General features: G+C 37.6%; 1 protein-coding gene across 1 annotated transcript in view; it reads left to right on the top strand.

Annotated features, from left to right (window-relative positions):
• The first annotated feature begins 5,851 nt into the window (after positions 1 to 5,851).
• The window catches only part of galnt3 (UDP-N-acetyl-alpha-D-galactosamine:polypeptide N-acetylgalactosaminyltransferase 3 (GalNAc-T3)), a 39,061-nt gene continuing 32,680 nt past the window's right edge, over positions 5,852 to 12,232 (top strand). The window contains exons 1-4 of the mRNA XM_067986779.1: positions 5,852 to 6,456; positions 8,125 to 8,297; positions 9,705 to 9,854; positions 10,969 to 11,203. Of these exons, the coding sequence (XP_067842880.1) occupies positions 5,960 to 6,456; positions 8,125 to 8,297; positions 9,705 to 9,854; positions 10,969 to 11,203 (1,055 nt within the window). The 5' untranslated portion in view covers positions 5,852 to 5,959. The remainder of the gene's footprint in view (positions 6,457 to 8,124; positions 8,298 to 9,704; positions 9,855 to 10,968; positions 11,204 to 12,232) is intronic.

Genomic DNA, 12,232 nt, shown 5'->3' with positions numbered 1-12,232 from the left:
ATATTAAAGGAGCAATATTTTTTTTAATTCATTCATGGGATGTGGACATCGCTGGCAAGGCCAGCATTTATTGCCCATTCCTAATTGCCCTTGAGAAGGTGGTGATGAGCTGCCACCTTGAACCGCTGCAGTCCGTGTGGTGAAGGTTCTCCTGCTGTGCTGTTAGGAAGGGAGTTCCAGGATCTTGACCCAGTGATGATGAAGGAACGGCGATATATTTCCAAGTCGGGATGGTGTGTAACTTGGAGGGGAACGTGCAGGTGATGGTGTTCCCATGTGCCTGCTGCCCTTCACCTTCTAGGTGATAGAGGTCGTGGATTTGGGAAGTGCTGTCGATGAAGCCTTGGCGAGTTGCTGCAGTGCATCCTGTAGATGGTACACACTGCAGCCATGGTGCGCCGGTGGTGGAGGGAGTGAATGTTTAGGGTGGTGGATGGGGTGCCAGTCAAGTGGGCTGCTTTGACCTGGATGGTGTCTAGCTTCTTGAGTGTTGTTGGAGTTGCACTCATCCAGCAAGTGGAGAGTATTCCATCACACTCCTGACTTGTGCCTTGTAGATGGTGGAAAGGCTTTGGGGAGTCAGGAGGCGAGTCACTCGCTGCAGAATACCCAGCCTCTGACCTGCTCTTGTAGCCACAGTAATTATATGGCTGGTCCAGTTAAGTTTCTGGTCAGTGGTGACCCCCAGGATGTTGATGGTGGGGGATTCGGCGATGGTAATGCCGTTGAATGTCAAAGGGAGGTGGTCAAACTCTCTCTTGTTGGAGATGGCCATTGCCTGGCACTTGTCTGGTGTGAATGTTACTTGCCACTTATGAGCCCAAGCCTGGATGTTGTCCAGATCTTGCTGCATGTGGGCATGGACTGCTTCATTATCTTTATTTATTTATTACATTTATCTGTCTATCTATCTATCACATTTTATAGATAATTTTTATATCAATTTTGAACGTGATCTGTGTGTAGTAAATACTCCATTTGTTTTTACTGGAGACTTAGTATATGGTCAAGCCCAGCTGATGTAAGTGAATTAGTATCCGTACCCGTTAATATTGTTAAAATTTGATATTATGCTAGGTTAAATTAGTCAGTGTTTCAGTATTTAATACTGCACTTGTGTGGATTGTATAATGTAAAAACAAGCTAATTCATTTGGTGTCAAAGTATTGTCAATCAGCCATATAATGATTATTAAAGAAATTTACAGCAGTCAAAATTTACCGTAATAGTGTAAGCTCTTTATAACCTTATGTTTTTGAAATATTAAAACTTTTTTCTCCTCTGACCGCCCCCCCACCCCCCCCCATTTTTTTTCTCACCACCTAACAGCTGAACTCTCATTTCATGCAGTGCATTTACCAATATAGCTGTTGGAGGGAGACTTCAAAGTTCTTGTACTAGGTTTTAAATTTTCCTACTGAGCTACATATGTTTCACATATGTCTTATTCACAATGTGTTCCACTGTTAATTATGCACAGAAATAAATGGCAGTAGTAACTGAGGTTTACATTATCTTGAGACATTTTGTTTAAAACTGTGAGGTTTACATTACCTTGGAGGCAGTTTGTTTGAAACTGCATGCAGATTTGGTCAGTCATGGTGTTTTTCATTAAATTTAGATGCTGTAAAGTAGAGGGGAAAACAATTTATATTATGTCTCCTGAATCAGATTCAGGAGGGGAAGAAATGTCAAGGAAATGTGTGCATATATATTTTTTGGAAAATACAATATCAACTTGATTCATGTAGTTGCAAACAGATCAAAGTCAGTATTTTTATGCGACAAACTTTTATGCTTCTCTGTGCTCTAACCCGGACCTATGTCATACAAAGAACATATGGACAGAACATGGAAACAGTAAGGTTCCGTTTCTCGTCCCTCCAGATCATTAGCTATGTAATAGTGAAGCACCAAGTAGACACTAAACATCATCTAAAAACAGCACAAAAATCGAGTATGGTGCCCCAACTGGTTTTGCATTCCTAGTTGTCAGTTCTGAGTAGCATTGGTTGAGATCTAGGGTATATTTGGTATGTGGCCTGGAAATCAGGGGGACTTTGTATATCAAACAACGACTTGCATTTATATAGTGCCTTTAATGTAGTAAAACAGACCAAGGTGCTTCACAGGAGCGTTATCAAACAAAATTTGACACCAAACCACATAAGATGATAGGACAGATGATGTTTTAAAGGAGAGGTAGAGAGGTTTAGGGAGGGAATTTCAGTGCTTAAGGCTTAGGCAGCTGAAGGCACGGCCGCCAGTGGTGGAGTGATTAAAATCGGGGATGCGCAAGAGGCAAGAATTGGAGGAGCGCAGAGAACTCGGAGGGTTGTAGGGCTGGAGGAAGTTAGAGATAGGGAAGGGCGAGGCCATGGAGGGATTTGAAAACGAGGATGAGAATTTTTAAAATGGAGGAGCTCCCAGACCGGGAGCCAATGTAGGTCAGTGAGCACGGGTGATGGGTGAATGGGACTTAGTGAGTTAGGATACGGGCAGCAGAGTTTTGGATGAGCTTAAGTTTATGGAGGGTGGAAGATGGGAGGCCTGCCAGGAGAGCATTGGAATAGTGAAGTCTAGAGGTAAGAAAGGTATGGATGAGGGTCTCAGCAGCAGATGAGCTGAGACGGGTGGGAACGTGTGATGTTACAGAGGTGTAAGTTGGTGGTTTTGGTGATGGCGTGGATATGTGGTTGGCAGCTCAGCTGCAGGTCAAATAGGATGCCAAGGTTGCGAACGGTCTGGTTTAGTCTCTCAGTGGCTAGGGAGAGGGATGGAGTCGGTGGCTAGAGAACTGAGTTTGTGGCGGGCACTGAAGACAATGGCTTCTGTCTTCCCAATATTTAGTTGGAGGAAATTATTGCTCATTCAGTACTGGATGTCGGACAAGCAGTGTGCCAAATCATACAGTGGAGGGGTTGAAAGTGGTGGTGGTGAGGTAGAGTTGGGTGTTTTCAGCATACATGTGGAACCTGATGTTGTGTTTTCAGGTGATGTCGGCGAGGGGGAGCATATAGATGAGAAATAGGAGGGGGCCTTGGATAGATCCTTGGGGTACTCCAGAGGTAATGGTGTGGGAGTGGGAAGAGAAGCCATTGCAGGTGATTCTCTGGCTACGCCTGGATAGATAAGAATGGTGCCAGGCGAGTGCTGTCCCACCCAACTGGATGATGGAAGAGAGGTGTTGGAGGAGGATGGTGTGGTCAGCCATGTCAAAGGTTGCAGACAGGTCAACAAGAATGAGGAGGGATAGTTTACCCTGGTCACAGTCACATCGGATGTCATTTGTGACTTTGGCCATTTCAGTACTGTGGCAGGGGCAGAAACCTGATTGGAGGGATTCAAACATGGAATTGCAAGAAAGATGGCCACGAGTTTGGGAGGCGACAACACTTTCAAGAACTTTGGAGAGGAAAGGGAGGTTGGTGATGGGGCAGCAGTTTGCAAGGACAGAGGGGGTCAAGGGTGGGTTTTTTGAGGAGGGGGTGATGATGGCAGATTTGAAGGGGAGGGGGACAGGACCTGAGAAGAGGGAACAGTTAACATGGGGTCCAGGAAGGGAAGTTGGGTGGTCAGTAGTTTGGTGGGAATAGGGTTGAGGGAGCAGGAGGTGGGTCTCGTGGTCAAGATGAGCTCGGCGATGGCATGAGGGGAGATAGGAAAGAAACTATTAAAACAAATCTAAATTATCAACTTCTAGCTGTAAATTATAGGACTAAAAGCAAAACCAGTATTTTCCATAAAATATTTCTTTGAAGTAGCAGAAAGTTGACTGAATTTCACACTCTGTATTTGAGTTAGAGATTTGCATTTGCACTCTCTCAAAGCACTTCACACACAATGAACGATATGGAAGTGCAGTAATTTTATATAGGCAAATGTGACATTTTGTGTGTGGTAAGATCCCACAAGTAGCAGTGAGTTAAATAAGCAGTTGATCTGATTTTGGAGATATTGATTGAAGGAGTAATGTTGGTCGGGTAACTGGGAGAACTCCGTTCTTCACACAGTGCTATAGGATCTTTAATGTCGACTTGAACCACTGGGACCGGGGGGTTGGACTGGCAATGCAGTGACAAAGCATGAAAACTCTGAAAATGCAAGTCACAGGGTGAACAATTACCAGAGATACACACTGGATAAATGTCAATGCAGCCTTCTTGGGCCGAACAGCCTTTTTCCATTTCTGTATTTTCTGTGTAATTTTTTGTATGTGTAATTCCACGTCAGTGTGAAGCAGTTGTAGCTTCTCCCTGATGCTAAGCTGTATAGTGTAAATCAGATGTTAAGTCCTGACTCCAAAGCAGAATGGGACATCTTGGAGGAATTTCCCTCCACTCCAGGAAGTCTCATTCCATATTGCTCCAGTGTCAAGCTGGACCCTGATTGTGGATGCAAAATTGCTTCATGTTGGTACTGCAATTGTGGTGTAAATGCCGCCTTAGAGTAAATAATTGTAGAGGATACACTCCATTCACTTGGGTGTATACAGGACATGACTCATTCAACTGAAGTGTTTAATCCAAAACTCTGTTGGCGTAATTAGTGGGAGTGGCCAAAAGTGTGTTATATTTAAGATTTGTATGATTTTTCAGAGGCATATATCTATCCAATGCAGGGAAATTATGATGTTAAAACCAAAATTACAACTTTTATTTTTTTATTCAAAATTTACAGAAGAATTTTGTTAAATTTTGTGAGACACAAGTATCAAGAGTGCCACATCTCTTGCAGTTAAGCCAACGGTGTTTGGTGGAGTAAGTTTTCTTTTTTTTGAAAATCCTCCCATCTCCATGAATTTCTATATGTAAATAGGAATTAATTCCTAAAATTATGCTCTTCTGTAGATTTTTGTTGCTTTCCGAAATGCTGGGGGAAACTTGATTTTCGTGGCAGCATCAGTGACTGAACCAAATACTTTAGATTATGGCAACAATATAGGAAAATGTGTGCTCGTATCAGCAGATACAGAGAATGGATCTTTAAATTGTGGGTTGTAATGTTACATGATACCATCTTTCAGTATGCCCTCTTAATTGGAGAAATGCATTATTATACATGTTCTTCAGGCAAAGGAGGGGATAAAAGACTAAGAATAGACTTGAAAGAAATGAAAAATGATGAGGGAAAGGGCTGCAAGCAGACACATAAGCAAAATATAAATAACAAGGAGCAAAATAATAGAAAAAGGAAGTAGTGTGAAACTCTGCTTTAGATTTTGATTGCAGTGGTATTACTCTTAGTTGGTGCTTATGAATTTCCACTCTGCATTCAAATAGATTTTCAGGATTTAAGCTGGATAAAAAAGAATCTTTTAATTCTTGTAATTGTAATTAACTCCACTTAAAGTTTATTAACAAAATCATTCCCAGAACTTTTGTATAAACACAATACATATGAAGTATAACAGAATACATACTGGAGCATAATCAATTTATTAAATCTGCTAAGCCATTAATTGGCCACAGAAGTGTTCCTCATTAATGGAATGTTTTTTTCCACTGTCCTAAAACTCATTAACTTCTCGATCACATGCACAACATTCCTGATACTTTTACTTATGATTCTCTTTCTTCCTTCCCTCTTTTTCAGTATTAAGAGGCCCTCTTATTTTTCAGTTTCCAGTTCTGACAAAGGATTTACACCCAAAATGTTGATTTGTCCTTTCTCTTTACAGATAGTGATGGATTGGTTATGTTTTCAATTTTTTTTGCTTTTCTTGCAGATTTCTAGCATTTTCAGTTTTCATTTTTATCTGTAAAAAAAAATTAGAAAAATATTCAGAATTGGGCCTGAATTGTACCTGAGGCTAGCATAATATTTATTGACACTTTATTTTTCAGATTTAAGATTTTACTACTTCATGAAAGTTTGCGCAGGTCTCTTTGCTCCGGGGAGCTGGATGTTCTTATAAACTTTAAAACAACATTTCTGGAGTGGATTTTTCAAAATAAGAATGCCTGCAATTAGAAGGCTCTTAAGAAGACGTTACTTGCCCTGGAAACTTATGTTTGTAGCTCTTGTTTTTATTACATTTTTATTTCTGATGCAAAGGGAAGTAGTCCGGACTGCTACACAAGAGCCATGGCTGAAAGAAATGGCAGTAAAGAAAGACAAAATGTTGTACATGATGATAGGAGCAGTGAACAATTTAAGAGATGCAATTCCAAAAATGCAGATAAGAGCACCTAATAGACAGCAAGTCTCTATGGACGTCAAAAAGCCCTGTTTGCCAGGACATTACACTGCAGTAGAATTGAAACCTTCCATGGAGCGGACACCTCAGGATCCAAATGCCCCTGGAGCTTCAGGGAAGCCATTTCATACTGATAATCTGTCTCCAGAGGAGCAGAAGGAAAAAGATCAAGGAAATGAGAAACACTGCTTCAATGCTTTTGCAAGTGACCGAATTTCTTTACACCGAGACCTTGGACCTGACACACGACCACCTGAGTATGCTTAATGTTTGCATCTAATTTCAAGCAATCCATAGCTTTTGTGAATTATGGTTTACATACCTACATTTAATTTGAACTTGACATTAGTGTTCACATTTGATAAGGTTAAAAGCAATTTAAATATTTTTAAATGAATCTGAAATTAGGTTGTAGGCTGAGCATGTGTACATAAGAGTGGCCATGTGTGCGTCAAACTTGTTAGAGAATGCATTTACATTGCAAGTTTAGCATCATTGCCAATTTAGCATTGCTTTGCAGTGTAAATCAGGGGTCAGAGCCCAACCTAACACTGCAGTGATGTGGACTGAAACTCCACATCACTTTGGTTTGACACCGTATAAGAGTGTAAATCCAGTGTGGAGTTGATCCTTGTTTGCAAAGTGTTCAGATGGTCTAAATGACCTTAATTCATATGTTTAGAATGCAGAGATTCTCCCCATTCTGTTCTCCAGATGTTTACTTTTCTATCTTTTGGGAGACACCTCTGTCCATTCATGAATTCAGGGATATGAAAAGCTCTCCCCTAAACAGGACAGTTAAAGTTCCAGCAGGAGCCAAAACTGCGTTCTGCCTGAGTGGAACCTGAACTGCAGCTATTGGTCTTGGATCGGTGACTGCAGTTAAATGCACTCTTGTGTATCACTTGAATATAATCTGATCGCCTTCCAAAGTTCTGTACACTTACAGAATTCATGTAAGTCCTTTAATAGAGTAATCCATTTAAGACTATTGATGGAGTCTAAAGATTTTAGTTAACTTAATTCAAAGTAACATTTTATTATTCAGTTGGATATCTAAACAGCTAAATATTTAATTTACATAATTGATTTTACAGTTTGTATTAATAAGGCTTAAAGGATTGTTTGTTTTAAATGTACTTTTTATTATAAAAATTTGCACTTTTAAGAAGTTATATTCCATTCCCCACTATGAATCAAGACTAATTCTGAATTGTAAAGACCTTGTTTATAGAGTTCAAAGTTATTGTACAGTACACTGAATTTAGTTTCTATTTAAGAACTCAAAGTATGTATATATTGATCCAATAAGATATCAAGTATTTTCTTTCCTTAAAAACATATAAAAGTAACTCACTACTGAACACTAAATATTCTTTTCATAAGTGTAAGAAACCCAGAATAGTCTTTAACATAAATATAAACAGTCATCCAGAGCTGAGCTGTAGCTATTCCATAGTATTTTTACGGTTAGAATGGATGGAAAGTTTGGATGCAAAATAATTTTCCTCTGGTTGTAAAAAGTAGGTAGTGTATGATTGATATTATTTTGAGCTTTAGAAATAATAGTAAACTGTTGTTTATTTCCAACTGTTGCATAGATTATAATCTCAATATTCCATTTAACTGGAATCTGTCCAAGATTATATGTTGTTCTGAAGGTCTGCAATGAGAAATTAACAAATAAATGAACCATCAATCACTGTTGCTCAGCAGCAGCTATTAATGGAGCTTGCTTCAGACTAGATATACTAAACATAGGATGAAATATTTGACCTTTTCCTGCAGTTGTGCTGGATATAGAAGTAAAAGGACAAATAAGGTGAAGACTCTAGTGTAATAAATATGTAGCCGAGAATAACATTTTTGTCTTCATGAATTTCAACAAGTCTTCAAAATCCTTATTAATTTTTTTTTCTGTCTAGATGTATTGAGCAGAAATTTAAGAGATGTCCTCCCCTGCCCACTACTAGTGTGATTATAGTGTTTCACAACGAAGCTTGGTCTACGCTACTCAGAACTGTTTTCAGTGTAATGCATACTTCGCCTGCTATATTTTTAAAAGAGATAATTATGGTGGATGATGCAAGTACAGATGGTAAGTACAAGCTGCCATCAATACTTTTATTTCAAATGAGTGATTTAAAATGAAGCATTTTTGTGCTATCCATTCAGTGGCTCAGTAATTTACATCGTATATATGGCCAAAATAGCTAAACTTCTACTTCTGTTTTTAAAATAATATTTGAGTATAATTTTGAAAAGATTTAAACTGACTGTGTATATCCTGAAAATGTGAGTGAATACTACTAATTTGAGATTAATCTTTAGATAAGTGTTTGCATCAATTTACTTAAAATATTTTTGTGACATAAATGGTCATCATAATAGTAACATTCAAACACTGAAATTAGAAAGTTTTACATTTATTTTGTAAGAAAAAAAAATTGCAAAATGAGACCATTTTGTATTTTAGGATCATAGGATCATACAGCACAAAAGGAGGCTATTCGGCCCATCGTGTCTGTGCCGGCTCTCCAAAAGAGCTACCAATTAGTCCCATTCCCCTGTTCTTTCCCTACAGCCCTGCAAATTTTTCCTTTTTTAAGCAGAGATCCAATTCCTTTTTGAAAGTTACTATTGAATCTGCTTTCACCAGCTTTTCAGGCAGTGCATTCCAGATCACAATAACCTGTAAAAATATTTCTCCTCATCTCCCCCTGGCTTTTTTGCCAATTATTTTAAATTTGTGTCCTCTGGTTAATCCTCCTGCCAGTGGAAACAGTTTCTCCCTATCTGCTCTCTCAAAACCCCTCCTGATTTTGAACACCTCTATTAAATCTCCCCTTAACCTTCTCCGCTATAAGGAGAACAACCCCAGCTTCTCTAGTCTTTCCAGATAACTGAAATCCCTCATCCCTTGTACTATTCTAGTAAATCTCCTCTGCATTCTCTCCAAGGCCTTGATGTAATTTCTAAAGTGTGGTGCCCAGAATTGGACACAATACTCTAGCTGAGATCTAACTAGTGATTTATAAAGGTTTAGCATTACTTCCTTGCTTTTGTATGCCTCTATTTATAAAGCCAAGGATCCCATATAGCTTTATCAACTTGCCCTGCCACCTTCAAAGTTTTGTGTATGTGAACCCCCAAGTCTCTGGAGCTCTTTTTAAAATTGTACCATTTTGTTTGTACTGCCTCTTCATTTTTCCTTCCAAAATGCATACCAATTCAAGGCAAGTTTCCTGATTGACATTCCAATTCCATTATGATCGCGTTAAATCTATTCAGACAGTGAGTAATCTCGTGAGAGTATATATATTTTTTTAAAAAGACTACATTTCTTTCCCTAAGTGTTTTTAGATTCATGAAGTAATAACTTTGGATGTAGAATAAATGTCTTTGTTCAATGCTTGTAGTTGCATCCATTAGTTTTTTCAACTGATGGTGCTCCTTGAAATGAATGCAGTGGGAATGTAAGGTAACAAAATATTTCTATCTACAGATTACTTAAAAGATCAATTAGATAATTATGTGAAGCCATTTCAAATAGTTAAAGTTGTTCGTCAGCGGGAAAGGAAGGGGTTAATTACTGCAAGATTGCTGGGAGCCTCAATAGCCACAGGAGATGTTCTGACCTTCTTGGATGCCCACTGTAAGTTGACCAGTTTTGACTTAGTAAACTGATTATGATTATTGTTCATGAAATTGTTATAAACATTACCTTTTTATCTGAGAAAGTAAGTTGCAATTTGAGCTATGTTTGTTTAGACTAATCCTTATTAAAGAGTGCACAACCTTAGACAGGCTTTCAATTTACAAATATCATTGATATAAATTGCCTGCAGGAGGTTAGCAGCCTCACTGGGCTAATACAGTTAAACTTTACAATGCTAGTTATCATAATCCATGAATTATATTTTCTGGCAACTATGACCATTCCAAGTTACTCTTTTTTTGGTGGTGATACAAAAGCTCCTAGTCCAACAATACTCCCAAGAGTAAAGTGAACTCAAGTATTAAAATTAAGTGAAGCGAGGAATAAAGTAAGAGGGGTCAAAAGACAAGTCATATAAGTTTGATTTTTCTTTTGACATATTATACTGAAAATAAACTGAATTTATTATTGACTTAATTGACCACATTTACTGTTCTAGTCTATATGATCACTGCCATTTAAAGATTGGTTATAATACCTATGGGGCACTCTGCTTATGGAAATTGTGGCCAAGCCATTTACACAAGGAAAAAATGTTCAGAAAAGCATTAACCATAAGAGATTAAATGTAAAATTGCATCTAATGGGAAATCTCTTAACTTTTTTTCTTTTCACTTGTTTATGCTAATCCAATCCAAAATTGAAGGGGATGGGAGAAGAGTATGTTATATTGAAAGTACTTCTCTTCCTCTCTCCAAATGATTTACATCTTTCATATGCTAAGATGTGTTTTTTATTGAACTTAATTTCCCACTAGTTTATATTTCAGTGTGTAATATATATTATATCATATGATGTTGTTAAATAATGAACATCTGTAGAGGAAAACAAGAAATTTGATTTTTTTTTAAAAACTATTCATAATTAAGAAATCTGCAGAGAGCAATGAAGTGTCTTAGAGTTGAAAATTGATTTGTTTGATTCAGTATTCTGAGATGGCTTAAAAGTGTAAATGATGGTAAGTCAATTGGAATTATTTGGACTCTGCCAGATATTTACCTAGAATCAATGTAGCACAATCATTGATTTGATATTAACTTTTTTCTGTTAGGTGAATGCTTCAATGGTTGGTTGGAGCCTTTGTTGAGCAGAATAGCTGAGAATTACACAGCTGTGGTGAGCCCTGATATCTCCAGCATTGAACTCAATACATTTGAAGTGATGAAACCAAATCCCTATGGACAAAATCATAATAGGGGTAACTTTGACTGGAGTTTGTCATTTGGATGGGAATCCCTTCCAGAACATGAGAAAAAAAGGAGAAAAGATGAAACTTACCCCATCAGGTAAGTTTACATTTTCAAAATTATCAGTTAATATTATACTAATACACTGCAATGCAATAATTACAAGGTAATTATTCTGATAGATACTAGTCGATTTCCCCCACGGCATTACATAAAGGGAGTTAAGACTCTTGCAGTCTGGAAAAGTTCTTGATCTTAAACAAAATGATGACCGTGTACCGTAAAACAGAAGATAACAGAAATTAACAGTAGAATAAGATTAAAAACAAACTGAATAAATTGGAAAACTTGAATCACATATTTTGGTTTATGTGATTCATGTTATAGCAGGAAAATGTAAAGATTTATGGAAATGTATAGAACCACATGGATGACAACCTATTTAGAGGAAAAGGTGAACATTGCAGAACAGTGTAGGAATAAATTAATGAGGATTGGCTACTATTGAATGAATGAATAAATTGATAGAGTAGGAAACTAATAGAGCAGTAGGCACAGCAGGAAACTAAAAGATTAATGGAAGTTTAACAAGTAGCAGAAAATTAGTAAGTTATTATAACATGAGCACAATTTAATTATTGTGATGGAACGATGCGCGGTAGTGAATTGAAGACTTAATACAGTACCGGGTACATATAAATTAATGGTACAGGGGGCACCAGTGAATGAGTAAATCAATAGGGAAGTAGTAACATAGCTTTTATAACATTTATGCTAACATTGAATAACCATAGCACTTCCATATAAAATGTTATTTTGATATCTTACACAATTTCAAATTCAATGTAGAAGTTCTTTGCATTAATAAAAACATGCTTGGGTCGCATTGATGCAGAAGAACTTGTAGAGGGCCATAACAAGGATTTCAATATCCCATCCAAATGAATTTCAGTTCAAAAATTTGAAGATTGTTTTTATTAAAAAAAAACTGGTTCCATCTTGTATGTTTTCAATTTCCTGCGTGTATATAGGGAAAATAACAAAGTAGATCTTGTGTAGAAAATATTTTTGTTGTGGATCCCAATTACATGTTGTGAAAACAAGTTTCTACTGCATGCACAGTGATAT

This window comes from Heptranchias perlo, chromosome 7, assembly GCF_035084215.1.
Source record: "Heptranchias perlo isolate sHepPer1 chromosome 7, sHepPer1.hap1, whole genome shotgun sequence".
NCBI classification, from domain to species: Eukaryota; Metazoa; Chordata; class Chondrichthyes; order Hexanchiformes; family Hexanchidae; genus Heptranchias; species Heptranchias perlo.
This window is presented reverse-complemented; position numbering and strand designations above follow the sequence as displayed.